This window comes from Apteryx mantelli, chromosome 4, assembly GCF_036417845.1.
Source record: "Apteryx mantelli isolate bAptMan1 chromosome 4, bAptMan1.hap1, whole genome shotgun sequence".
Lineage (NCBI taxonomy): Eukaryota > Metazoa > Chordata > Aves > Apterygiformes > Apterygidae > Apteryx > Apteryx mantelli.
The window spans coordinates 78,286,268-78,300,958 of record NC_089981.1 but is presented as its reverse complement, the minus strand read 5'-3'; the positions used below and the strand labels follow the sequence as shown (position 1 = coordinate 78,300,958).

Here is a 14,691-nt window from a genome sequence, read left to right as displayed (position 1 = left end):
ACTACCTAGCAGCCGAAGTTAGGAGATTCCCAGCCTGCCTGAGTTCTGGTGCTGCCTGTGCTGAGAATGCTGCCTTCTGTTTTGAACTGCTACTCAGCATTTCTCCCTTGTAAATGTCTGGCACTCATAGATAAAGTGTATCTGCATTTTATTCACTCTATTATAAATGATGCATGAAGAAAAAGTGGTGTTGACAAAACATATCAGGAAGTGGCTTTCATTTGGAAACCTGGGCAGAAGGGTCTCTTCTATAGTATCTTAGTGGTCAGATCACTTGTCCAGGGACTAAGAGATCTCTGTTCAGTCCTCTGCTCAGCTTGAAGAAGTTTATAACCACAGTTTTCCACGTCTCAGGAAAGTTCTGCCATGTTGTAGACACCAAGCAGGTAGGGTTTACTTTTCAGCTTTGCTGCTGATCCTGGGTTACCTTGTAGAATGGAACGTAAGTGCAGGAGGAGAACAGGCAGCCAGGCTTGGTTCTCCGGCCTGGAGAGGACATCACTCCTCTGGAAGAGAAAGCTCTAGGTTCTGGTATCTGCTCCCAGTGATCTCTGTGCATTATAGCTGATGATTCTTAAATGCAAAACCATATCAGCTAACCCTGAAGCAGACACAGAACGTTGGTGTCTTTGCACACTGAGGGATTTGCCATCCTCCTTTGGCTGCATAATGAAAGACTTCCTAATGAGACACTTAGATAAAGAAAAGATGTTAAAGTAGACAAGTAGTAGCTGACATCAGAGAATCTAGAAATACCTGGGGGTTTTATTCCCTTTATTTAATCTTAGTAGAGCATGTGATAATGCAGAACTTAAATATAAGCACAAAACACAAAATTCTACAAAATGTAGACATTCTAGTGTTTCCTTTTCGAGTGAATTTCTTAAAAATGTATTAAAAATGGTTTGTAATTAAAAAGACCTGCATATATGCAACAATGATTCTTACAATATAGGCTGGTTCTAGCTCTCTTAACCTTGAATGTGAGAGAAAATACCATACTGTATCTCTTTTGAAACATGGCTGGTTTCTGTCTGTAGCTTCTTATTTCAGACATAATTATTGTGTATACAGCATGCTAACAAATGTTAAATTCTTGATAGGCTGTGCAATACTGGTTGATTTCAACATAAGTGAAGAAATTTGTATATAGATTAAGCTATAATTATAAATGTATGGAGAAGAATAACCAAAATGCATGCCTTTGGAGTGTGTTTTTTTTTGTTTGTTTTTAAAACCACAAGATAGTAAGGAAATGATTAGTATTGCACTTTATCTTCCTTTGATTTCTATCTTCTTTAACTTGTTTTCTTTCTGGAAGATGAATCTGTGAAAAATTAGATGACTGCTTTGGAAAGTTATTTCCAGAATAAGGAAGGTTATTCCTAAAATCATATATCAAAGCATCTTGGGAAGCATGAAACAGAATGTCTCAAGACTGGTAGTAGGCTGTAAAGTCATTATACTTGGAGTCATGGTCTGGATTTCAGTGGTTGCTAAGAAGCAGCTAAAATATAATTGCTTTATTTTTATTTTTTTTTATATTTTTTTATTTCCCACTGCTGTAGTGTCTTTGGCTTGACAGTGCTTCTGGATTGTCGGGACAACCCTAATGTATGGTGTCATCAACCTCCTCCTAGCTATGCCATGTAACCACCATGTGGCATGTGCCAAGATGAATGTTTTGAACATGTTGATGTGATGAGTCCCACTTTTGGAACTACTAATGATAATGAAGTGATACCAAAATTAGTTGTAGTAATGAAATGTTTATCTTTAGACTAAGTTAGATCAGTCTTACAAACACTTATTCTTTTCCAGAAGAGTTTCCAGTAAAATTTTAATCTAAATACTGTTCAGAGGAAGCTTGGGTTGTTGCTCCTTGCATCTATAAAGATAAATGTTTCCCTCAGCAAATGCTTAGCAAGTATCCTACATTTAAGTATGTGCTGTTTCTCAAAACTTTAACATCTGAAAATAGATATGCAAGGCAGGCAAAAAGCCACTTGCATAATAATAAGTTAAAACATTAATCCTCACTGTTTCTCATTCACAAAGTATTCTCTTCTATAGGTGGTATCAAGTATTTCCTGTTAATGAGAAATATAGCTCAAATATTCTTCAATAAATTAATATTTTTTAACTAGTTTATTTTCTTTCTGTCCCTTTTAAAAATTTTCAGTTTAAGGGTTAATAACCTGCATTTGTTTTGGTGAAAATAGATTGATTTTTGTCTTTGACACTAGTTAAGACAGAAGTAAACCGACCCTGTTTTGTTTTGCTGTTGCCATATCTTATTTTTATATAATAAGAACTATGTGTTAATGTGTCATCTGTACTATGGTTATTAAAGGAATATTATATGCATTTACTGTAAATAAGCAAATAAAAGTAACAAAAAAGATTACCAATTTTGACTACTTTCCCCATGTTTAGAAAAAAATGTGGTGAAAGGTTTTATTCAGCACTAACTGATGAACTTTAATTTTCTTTACCAACTGTCTCTCAGTACTTCACTGCTTCATTTTTCCCTTTTCAGTATCTAGTGATGGACTACTATGTTGGTGGTGACTTACTGACACTTCTCAGTAAGTTTGAAGACAAGCTGCCTGAAGATATGGCTAGGTTCTACATTGGTGAAATGGTGCTTGCTATACATTCCATACATGAGCTGCATTATGTGCACAGGTAAAACACTGTCTCACTTGGGGAAAAAAATAGGTATACAGTTACATAAAACTAATCCTAAAGAAATTGTTACAAATACAAATGAGCACAGTAGCCACAGGCAAACTGCTGTGGGCACTTGCTTACAGTATAACAACTGTGTAAGTTTTTACCGAGTTGTGATGGATTCATTTTTAGAAGTGATTACATTTAGCTAACTAACCTTTTACTAAAGCTTTCATTTTTAATCAGGCTTCTTGACTTATTTCCAGTTCAGACAACATCACCTGATGAACGTTTATTTGCCTTTGTCCAAGACAGCTTAAAAGTTTGAGGCAGTTTGAATTCTCTGCAAATGTTTAGACATTATGCAAAGTTTTTCTACAGTAAACCCATGATCTCTTCAGTGCATCTATCTACCTGAGGTGGTCATCAAACAAAAATGTACGTTTACTCTAACAAGTGGGCACATGCCTGTCTAATTGTCTGTTTCTGCCCACAGAATATATTTCCAGATCAGTCTCTGACAGTGTCCACCATCATGTTAACTTAGGTCACTTTCTGTGGCAGTTAAGAATATAACATTCCTTATGCTGTGGAAGAGGAAATGAGTCAGGAATGCAGCATACACTCTGTACGCTTCTCTGTTGGGTTGCCCCTTGGAGCGAGTTGTTTCAGAAGAGCTGTTAATGGTGCTAGGGAGGCATGCAGTAAACCTTTTGTCGCTGCAAGGATCTTGATCAAGTGAGAATTTCTATCCTTGATATGCTTTTCAGCTTTAACAACTACATGCCGTATGTCAATTAGAAAGCAAAATGATATTGGTCCTGGGAACCTTTGCAGTTGTCTCTTTATACTCTGACTTCATAGCTTGGCTTCAGTAAACAGGGAAGTTGCAAAATGCTGAGTGTGGGAGTAGTGATGTTTTCTTATTTAACTGAAAACTGCTTGTGGCCATATGAGCAGGTTCATGACAGGTCACTGAAATGCCAGCTCAGGAGAAGTGGACTCTATACTAGTGTTGTATCTGACTTGGTAGATATATCCTGACCAAGCTTCTTTACCTCTCCATGCCTTTATTTCTGTATCTGTAAAATGAGGAGAGTTTTACTGATCTCTCATGAAATTCATGAGTGAAAACCAGTAGGTGAGATGATTTTATTTGCAATTAATATTTAAAAGGCACAGGGAATTCTAAAACAAAATACAGTGCTTTGATCTTTATTCCGTTCAGAATTTTATCACTGTTTCACCGATTAATATATACACATACACGCAGTGTATATAAATATATGTATATATACACACATATATTTTTACTTACACACACATACAAATATATATTTATGTAAAAACTGTAATAATCTTGTAAATAGATGTGGACAATATATGGAGGTTTTAAAGTGTTACAGACTTTTATAAGTATGTAAACTTACATTGTTTTTTGAGATGAATGGAAGTTTAATAACTCAGCAGTTCCATAGGATGATTGAAAGGTTACAGAGTGTTTTATATATAAATGTATGTGCTAGGGATTAAGAGGTTTACATGTTTTGAGAATAAAAGATTGGTAGCCTTTTGTTGTGCAGTCTTACTAAAAACTGAACTGGGCCCTAGATGTTATACAGCACAGCTATTGCTATCCTTTGGTTGTTTATATGTCAGCTGTTGATATCTTAGTGGGGCAAATCATTTAGTTACATGTTAATTACACAAGTCAAATTTGGCTCAAGCACTTATTTAATGCTAAGGCCGCTTAAGTGCTTTGTATATGCATTTATCAAAAAAGCTGTCTTTTTTTCGGTATTTGTAAACTTAACGTAGGTAAAGTTATGGAAGAATTTGCAGGAAAGAACAGTAATACTGTCTGCAATGCTGTCTCTGACACCTGCCACAAACACATAACAAGGTGATTTGCTATCCTAAATAAGCATTAGTATTTGCTTTTGAACAGGTGGGGTGCTTTGATCTTTCCAGACTATGCAGCAGATGTGTCATTGCCAAATGGATAATAATGAAGCTACTGTATGTTGATTAGTATGTATTTGGGGTCCACTGAAAGCAAAAGCTCTAGATTCAGATGGGTTCACTGTCTGTGTGAGAGAAATTGAAGCATCAACCATCCATGCAAGAGAGTATATTGCTATTTTCATATTAATTGGTGGGACTGAATTTTGTTAACAAGTTCTTTCTTGTGCTTGAAAACATAAAATGCTGTGAATATTGACAGATTCAATATTATCACAAGTTTTATGTCCAAAGGCCTGGCTTGGCTATTGGCAGATTTGAGATAAGTCCGCACTGAATTAAGGGATACAAATCTGTTTGATATAGCATGCTCTTGTGTGAATGTGAGTTTTCAGCGGTGCACAAAAGACACATCTGCTCACAGAAAAGTTCAACCAGAGGCACCCTTGTACCCATTTCCAAGGAAGGTGATGTGACTAACTGAGCAATATAACTTTGCGCGGGGTTGAGTGAAGGTCCACTGTGGCAACAGGAGTGCGAGAGCAAAATGTGTTTTAGATAGATGAGGTATGAATGCCCAAGAAACTATTGTGTGGCACCTGGAATGGAGTAGCAGGAAGCATGATTGCTCTGGAGAGGATTTCAAGGACCTCTTTAAAGGCTTATTTGACCTGTTAGCTGTAGATAGGAAACAGTGGCGCTCAAAGATGAGGCATTAAGCCTTCAGAACAGAAACAGTGTTCCCTTGGGCAAGGGAGATCTGCATGTAAAGCAGAGATGTGTTGGATGCCATTGGCTCATGCATTGAGTGGTGTGGTTTAAAAAATAAAAGCTCTTGTTGAGCTTTTATAGTCTTCTGCCTCCACTAAGTTTGACTTGTAAAGATTGGACTTCAAGAGAATCATGACAATATCTAGAACTGAAATGTATGGAATAAATTTTACAGTGAAAAATTACTAATTAGTTTACTGGGAAAGCAAAGTGAGATGGCTTAATTTTCTGGGTTAGCAAGTATTGTTCCATATTGTAATAAGTAAGAAGGCACTTCATCTATCTTGACAGGCATAGATTAGCATTTAATATTTTTTTCCTAATACTGCCACTGAAGAACAGTATTAGTGAAGTTTCAATAATTAGTTTCAAAGCACTAGCCTTTAGTTAAAAAAAAAAAAAAAAAAAAGTAATTCAAGTTTGTTTTGGAAAAATGTATCAGATTAGCAGGATTTTTATACATATGAGGGGACACATCATTAAACCTGTTGTAGTGTTTTCTTTCATAAGTTTGCCCAAGTGTGACACTGTGGAATTTAGCAATTTAAAAAGCAGTCATCGTCAGCTTCCGCATCTGTGTAACAAGGTTTCTAAGAGCATGGTTTTTGATTTGTTCCTGGAAATTCTAGTCTCTTCCTCAAAAATTAAGCTAACGCTTTTGTACAAATTTCTCTCTCTCTCTTTTTTTGACCACATGTAGTGGCATTTGGGACTTCACATCTGAAAGGAAGCTCAGCATTTTGTGATGTAACAAGACCAGTGGGTTACATGTAAAGCACATGTGGTTTTAATTATTGATAATGCAAAGTTTTATTTAAATATATATGGTATCTTAAAACACAAAACCCGGACAAACACACATTTGTAGATTTGGTTATTTTAGGCCAGCTCAGATAGTCAGTGATATTTTGAAGTGGTGTGGTGATATGCTGACATGTTGGGAGTTTATCCTGTATGCTGATAGCTGAAGAAAGAGGAGGAGACAAGTAGAGGTTAACTTGTGAGACTGTGGGATGTTGTCCAACAAAACTAGTGCTCAACTGAGACAGTTCTGCCCTCTTGCTCTTCTCTCCTCCTTACCCTTTGTCTTCCCAACATATTGGCTAGGTGCTCTTAAAAGAATTTATGATATTTTGAGGCTGTTTTTTTTTTTTTTTTTCCTGAGTTAGTGCTATCTTGTTAAATTGTCTGGATGTCTTAATCTCTCTTTAACCGATGCTTTTACCTGATGTGAAATTGAGTACCGAGTGGTGAAAGAAAATGCGATTAATTGGTGTACTAAATTCAATTAAGATGCTCTTCAGTAAGCCCTTTTTGGCTGCCTTGATGATATCAAAAATGATATTGAGTAATAAGCTACAGTGAAATGGAATTCTTAAATCATTTAGGCCATTTAGTAGCCTCAGCATGCTGAATACCATTTTATACCCTGCTATGTAGCACAGCTGTATGTGAAAGGAACTGAAGGTTTTGATATTAGAGATTTTCCAATGTTACTCTAGCCTACTGAAATTGCATTGCCCTGATTCCAGAGTAAGGGAAATTCAGTAGTTTCTAGAGTAATTGTTGCATGTACACCTCATGCCAAAGGGTTTTAGGTACCAGTAGAAGCTATATATGTGCTATATAATAGTGTATGGAAAGACAGCCTTGACTAGCAGGGAAGGATACTGGCCAGCAGAAATGATAGACAAAATTTGGAGAAGAAGGAACAAATGTTCCCAGATCAGAAGTTAGAAGTTAGTTACTTGGCAAAAACATCAGATTGAAATAAATCACCGTTTCTCTTTTGTCTTTATTGCCCCTAAACGATATGTTGTGACATGCATAATCTCGAAATAATGTTGAAGAAGTGATCTACCTCTCCATTACGGTGCTATGACTCACCATAATTGTTCTGTTTGGTTATTTGACCATTCAGAGTTCAGTTTGGCTGATCTGAAAATCTGATGTAATCCAAGCCTGCAGTGTTGCAGGCAAAGTTTTAAGTTGGGAGGAGGGGATCATGTACAGAAAAAAAGTTTGCACCAATAGGTCTCCACCGTAAAAATTTCTTTTTATTCTGATGCAAGATTCATCTTCACAAGCAGAGCTAGTAATTTATATATTGAAATCTTTTCAATTCTTTCTGTTATAACAGAGACATAAAACCTGATAATGTTCTTTTGGACATGAACGGCCACATACGACTAGCAGACTTTGGATCCTGTCTGAAAATGAGTGAAGATGGCACAGTATGTATGAAGCAAATTTTAACAGAGTACTTAGTAATGGGGTCTTTTAAGTGAGTTCCTGGTCTTAAAAGCATTAGACATTGTCAGTGTGCAGCAGTGAGATGATAGATTGTAAGCTTTTTGACGTGCTAAAAGTTGGGGGAAGTGTATAACACATTTTTTAAATGTTTTTGAAATATTTATCTACTGCTAACTTTTAAAGGTATCCTTTGCTATGCTTTTCAAGCTTTTACCTTCTCTCCTACTAGCCATTTGAGTTTTCATGAGGTCTTTTCTTTGTAAAAAAAATCTGAAGACCCTTTGTTAAAAGGGTACAAGTTTTGATGCTGTTGATGTGCTAGAATCACAGGTGACCAGGATCCCAACAGTCATGAAATACTTGAAGTGAAAGTCATCCAAAAAGAGGAGATAAGCAGCAGTTTGTTTCATATTCCAGGTGCCTTTTACAAAAGAAACAGCAAGGGTACAGTAATTGGCCACCTCGTGCACCAGGTTGGCTACATCGCTATAAGCTAAATTCCTTATCTTTTTTTTTTTCTTTGCCTAGTTGGTGTATCCAGGGGGTGTAACAATCTTGCCAAAACATGGCATGCAGCATTATTCACCAATTTTGGCACAAGCTCATGTCTTGGTGACATTCTGTGGTCATACAGCGCCTGTCAAGGATTTACCAGATTAAAATGCAGAATGAATTGGAAGGAGCCATAACAACTCTGCTGTGTAAATCCTCAGTACATATTCCTAGAGATTAGAGCTCTGCCACTGTCCTGAGGGTCGAGGCTTCACTACTCCTTGGCCATACGGAAATTCACTACCTTGCCCCTGTGTTACATCCTGTTGCACAATTACATAATAAACAATTTTTAATAAACCAGTTTTTGACACAACAAAAGTAGGGTGCTATTTGTCCAGGGACCTTGTTTTGTTATCTTCAAATGAAATTGTAAAACTCTGGCATAAAATTTGAGCTCCCTGCTTACACACTCTTCATTTCAACTTCTGGCAGACAAATGCAATTTTAAATATATAAACACACACAAAGACAAAACATTTTCTCCTCTTGTCTTTCTGTTTGCTCACAACAGGTATGACTATTTTGAGTTTTCTACTGTGTTCAGAATAAAACGTGTCAACAGATTTTATGTTGAAATAGACATGAACTTGGTCTTTGTCTTAACCTTTGTTACTTTCTTAATATATGATTTATTTTCTGCTATGATTTTATACATCTCTTCCCTTTTCAAAGCTAAGCATGTTTTGTTGTCTCCATTTACCAGAAATACTAGTATAGAATTAATAATTTCTCTGAGAAAACCTGAAAGCTTACCAATATGACATTTGTCTTATTTTTAAGGTACAGTCGTCAGTAGCAGTGGGTACTCCTGACTACATCTCTCCTGAGATACTGCAAGCAATGGAAGATGGAATGGGCAAATACGGGCCTGAATGTGACTGGTGGTCACTGGGTGTCTGCATGTATGAAATGCTTTATGGTGAAACACCCTTTTATGCAGAGTCATTAGTGGAAACCTATGGGAAGATTATGAATCATGAAGTAAGAAGTATTTTCAATCTATATGTATACACTGGGGAAACTGTTACCACTTAAAGATGTTCAAGTGATGGTAGTTCTTTGTTTTCTCACAGTGGTTGAGAACCATGCCTAATTGTGTAGGTTTATTAGTTCACTAATTAGGAATGCTTGCTTTTCTGAATTGCAGAAGTTGAATTCTCTCTTAAAATGAAACTTCAAATGGTGATTTTGTTTTTGCTGAAAAAAATCTAACAAATCTTCAAAAAATAGAAATTAAACCCAACTCTTAGGTACAATAATAGTTTCTTCTGGACTGTGCATGAAAAATGAAGTAATGTATTATTTACACAGCTGTGCACATTTGCTGTCACACTGATAATCAGTACAAAAAGGAAGTAGGCAAGTCAAGTGGTGTAGACTTAGCTGCATTAAGAACGTGAGGTCAGGGTGTTTGCCCAGACGAGAAGTGACAGAAAAATGTTGAAACTTCTGGGTGTTTTGAACATTTGAGAATAAGAATAAACAAGTTCATGGTGTCCTTTTGAGAGTTTTATTAGGAGAATGGGCATATTCATCTTAGGTAACCAGAAGCTGTTGTGTAAGGTGTGTTGTTGTGTTTTCTTCCCCCTGAGATGAGTGCAATCTACAAGTGTTAACAATATTATGTTCTCACAGTGAAGCAGTGATGAATAAGACATGAAATCCTGCTAGATTCGAAACACTAGCAGTGATGGATATTCATCTCTTTTTTGCTTTAATTTCTTCAATGAACTGACTGGTGGCACACTTTTTTATTAAGTATATTGAACTTAATGTGACTAACCTAGTAATAACTCATGGCTACCTGGCTCTTAATCTACCAGTGAGGAAGCACTTGAAATTCTCGTCCTACAGTCTTAATAGTGTAATCTCATTTGGACACACAGTGAAAGTGATTTTATGTTTTTAATTGATTATTTTAAGATTAACCAGGATTATTCTGTCTTGGTCCCTAATTATCTCATTCTAAACTTGAAAATGATACTGCAAGCAATAAATATGTTATTGTGCCTTCTTGAGAAACCAGACCAAAAAAACCCTTCTTGGCTATACAGTAGAAGTAGTAGCAAGCTAAAATACAGAAAAAAGTTATCCCTATTTTATCTAGAGTAATTCTATATATTAGTGGCAACTATGTTTTTAGAATTTCTGTTTGTTGATGATGATATAAATCTTTGTCAAATCTAAATTACATTTTGATTAAAAAAACACAGATATTTAATGCATAAATTAGAAAAATGCAGCTTTATATGTAACAATGTTTGTGTGGAAATAGCAAGCATCATGAGTTTTTTAAGAGTTGAAATTAATGAAATCTCAGAGAGTAGTTCTTCAGCAAATCAGTGGATCTATTTGTAAGAATACCAGTGAGTATTTGCCTTTATTGCATGACCTTTAATATACTATAGAGTATCAGAATTCATGTATATGTCTTAAAGGTTTGCTTTTTCTTACAGAATTACTGTAATCCCAGCTAGGTTCAAACAGATCTGTATTAAAGGAATTGAGAAATGGTTACTTGTCTTCAAAATCCATTTTAGGACAAAAAGACTACCACTAAATGTATTGTATTGTGCTTTGCCACTGCTCACTGGAACTAGAACAATGTCTGTTTATTCATTTCCAATTTTGTTGATGTAATTTAGCACTTTCTTTTTGAAACCACTGTTGCAAATTGTGGAATGGGTCCCTTCTCTAAAAATATCTCACATTGCTTTGTTTCTGCTTTCTAGGAGCGATTTCAGTTTCCATCCCATGTTACAGATGTATCTGAAGAAGCAAAAGATCTTATTCAGCGACTTATCTGCAGTAGGGAACGTAGACTGGGACAGAATGGAATAGAGGATTTTAAGTCTCATGCATTTTTTGAAGGACTTAATTGGGATAACATCCGAAACCTAGAAGCGCCTTATATTCCAGATGTTAGCAGTCCTTCTGACACATCAAACTTTGACGTAGATGATGATGTATTAAGAAATCCAGTGAGTCTTTTAATAAAATATTAATAATACAAGTATGCAACCTTGCTGCACTGTAAGGTAGTAGTGAGAACTTGTTTCAGAGCAAATGAGTTTTTTTGGGTAGCTTTAATAAAAGGAGTAAGTAGAAAAATTGTTAACAAGTTGTGCTAGTAAAATAAGGGGTTTTGTTTTGTTTTTAATTCTAAAAGCCATGAAACTGGTTTCTGAGTCTAGCAAATTTAGTTGAACTTTCATAGGGGTATGCACTGTGGTACAGTCTTACAACAGTGGACAGTATTTTTATTGCAGTCATAATGGTATGAATCCTCAAAGGCTCAGAGCTGGTCACAAGTGGAGCTGGTCTGAGAAATTTCAAAAGAACCATACCCCATCAAACTTTGGAATTGATCCATTTTTGCAAGTCTTACTGTTTAGAAAAGAAGCTCACAATTTCTGAATACTCAAAATAACATAAGGATGAAACAGTTTGTTTCAAATTTGAAATGACATGATTTGTTTATTTTAGCATTGAACAACATGGTCAGTCAAAATCAAAATGCATTTAGAAGGACAATTGTAATTTTCCGTTACAAGGAGCTTGTATTTTCATTTATTCATTATCAGAGGGGAATAAAATCTCTGGGCCTTCAAAAATACACATATGCTCACCATGCAGTTTGTAATTGCAGCTGTCCAGGTGAGATGAGCTCACATTGCTACTGCTACTACTTCAGTCCCTTAAGAACAAGGGGTTTGGTTTGGGAGGAGTGGCGACTCGTTTGTTTTTTTTGGTGTTTCCCTCCTCCATTTCTCTCTTGTAGTTTACAAACTGTTGTCAGGAAGAGGAGAGGGTTTTGTGCAATTTCTTTATCAGCTTGTACGCCAAGAAACAAGGAGCTTTTGACTTGATTTTTGATTACCTGTTTAACAGTAACTAAAATGCTAAAACAGAAGCACACGTTTTGATGCCATGTCACTTTAATACCTGGGGACTTGAAGTTTGGGGTTTTCTTTTAATGGTTGCATTGTGCTTTGAACTTGTCAAAATGCTGCCCTTCTAAGTGTTGGTTTGGGAAAAAGAGGCTCCTAAATTCAGGTCACTATGTTAAGTGACCTAATCTGTAATAAAGTTCCTTACAAGGACAATGAAAGGGTATAAAAGAAGAATGACTACCAATTGTGCATTGGTATGCAGTAAGGAAAGTCTTTCCCTCAGCTCTCTCTCTTTGACCATTGAGGCTAAGTCAAAAGCCTTTAGCTCCCTTGGATTCTCTTTGGGGTTTTCATGACTGTTGTTTTTATGCAGGAAGTGGTGCCACCAAGTTCTCATACAGGCTTTTCTGGATTGCATTTACCGTTCGTTGGGTTTACATACACAACTGATAGGTAAGCAAAGGGTATGTTGTTCTTTAGGCCTGTTTCCCAAATACACCTAATTCTAGAAAATCTCATTTTCATAAGTATGTGGAAAGGTTGATGTGTATGGATGTACCTCTCGATAAACCATCATCTCAGTTTTTAAAGTATCTGAACATATGTTGTTCAAGATTTAGATGCCTTTATATTTAATATTCTATCTGTTTGAAATGGATGAAATTTATGGGACTAGATGTGGCAATTGCAGGCAGGTACAAATTTGCTCTTCCTGCATTAAGAGCAGCTGAGAGTAAGTCTTGTCCATGTTCCATGTCTGCCAGAAACAGTTTGTCCAGGGTTAGCTCATTGCCCTGATGCTCTGCTGATAAGCTAAGGTAATGTAACTTAGTGCTGCTCTAACGCTGGTTCATGATTTTCAGGTGCTTCTAAGCATGGACAGATGCAGCTCACTTTCTCCATCCTTGAAATGGAGGAGAGCTTCCCTCTGACCGCAAAGACCCCTCACTCATATTCTTGTGCCTCTGCTTTTGAGGTTATTTGGCCCTATTTGTTATTCCTTCATTCTCCTTTGCTGGAGTTTGTTACTGCCCATGATATTGCTGGCAGAAAGGGCCCAGTACACGCATCTCATCCTTTTCAGAATTAGATCATGCGGCTTAATTTAAATCCATCTTTGTCAGCACTTGAAACTAAACTCTTTGTTCTGTGCCTCAGCTCTTTCAGTGCAGGTACACCCTTCCATTCAGCTTGCTTTGCTGTCAGGTAGTAGCCTTTAGCATAGGGGAGTTAACATTTTTAATCATTCAAGCAATTTACAAAGTGAACATACGTCAACATCATTGATGTCCTAAATGCATGTATCTTAATTCTATAGCAGCACACGCAGTATCTAGGGAATAATAACTATATCTACCTTGGCAGTTATCTCAACTGTAACAATTATTGTACTAATAGTTTGTGTAAATTTGAGGTGTGTATTTGGTGGAATCACAGCATGTCACTGCTACAGACTGCCATGAGTATTCATTAAAATGTTTTAACTTATGTATTTGGTTGCAGTTCTTTATCTGATAGAGGCTCTTTAAAGAGTGCAATGCAGTCTGACACTGTAACCAAAGATATGGATGCACAGCGTGACTTAAAGAACAGTTCACAAATAGAAGGTTATGAAAAGAAAATACGGAAATTGGAGCAAGAAAAGCAGGATTTGAACAGAAAACTGCAAGGTTAGTGGTGTACATTTGTGTGGATTCTTAGTTCTGCTCATTGGAAGGAATTGGAATGTATTTAGTTGAACATCTTCCCCCCCCCCTTCCTTTTTTGAATTTAAGAATCTACACAGACAATGCAGAACCTCCAAGGTCCAGTGTGTGTTACAGTAAATACAAATCGTGATAAGGAAATAAAAAAATTAAATGAAGAAATTGAACGGTTGAAGAACAAATTAACAGGTAAGCCTCTCTGGTATGAATGGTTGTAATTAAAGACATGCAGTTTAATGTTACTAGTGGAAGCAAAATATATATAGTTTTTGCAGTGTATTTCTACTAAGCAGAAATAACATTCTAGAGTTGCTCAAGAAAAGAGGTTTTCTGAAGTCTTGCTCAATATTAAGAGGCATTTCAGTTTTTTTCAGATAAGCACTTACCTTTTTCTTTCATTTCCCTATCCTGATAGCATGTACTGGAGTGGAGAGTCTAGAGTACAAGGAATTGACTAGAAGAATTCAATTTTTATGTTATGTTCATTTCCATAAAAATCCCAGCAGATCCTGTTCTCTTCATCTTCCTTTTTTGGAGGCATGTATTTTTGAAGGGGGTTTTGGGGGGGGAAGATGTAAGAGATGGTGGGGAGAGAGGATTAGTTGCCCTTTAGTTACATAAAGGGAAAAGTAGCTCCTCCCTTTTGTGTTTTTTTTTTTTTTTTTGTCTGGTGATACAGTAATTAGGAAGCATCACAGAAAATCAAATACTGGCATCTGTCCTGAGAGAACTGGCTCATCTGTATCACTGAAAATGTGTAGCTTGACAGTGCTATTACTTTATCCATGCAAACCTCCTATTAGTGTCCACTTTTTATGTGGGAATCTGTGAAAAACTAAATGGCAGTTTTGAATGCTAATGACTTGGCTCTGAGAGTT

At 36.3% G+C, this 14,691-nt stretch overlaps 1 protein-coding gene across 9 annotated transcripts in view; it reads left to right on the top strand.

Annotated features, from left to right (window-relative positions):
• Positions 1–14,691, top strand: part of CDC42BPB (CDC42 binding protein kinase beta) — a 96,050-nt gene that overhangs the window by 47,171 nt on the left and 34,188 nt on the right. For all 9 annotated transcript variants that reach the window (XM_067295015.1, XM_067295012.1, XM_067295011.1 and 6 more), the window contains exons 5-11: positions 2,540–2,688; positions 7,547–7,640; positions 8,995–9,195; positions 10,947–11,195; positions 12,481–12,560; positions 13,611–13,777; positions 13,883–14,002. In XM_067295015.1, coding sequence (XP_067151116.1) covers positions 2,540–2,688; positions 7,547–7,640; positions 8,995–9,195; positions 10,947–11,195; positions 12,481–12,560; positions 13,611–13,777; positions 13,883–14,002 — 1,060 coding nt within the window. The remainder of the gene's footprint in view (positions 1–2,539; positions 2,689–7,546; positions 7,641–8,994; positions 9,196–10,946; positions 11,196–12,480; positions 12,561–13,610; positions 13,778–13,882; positions 14,003–14,691) is intronic.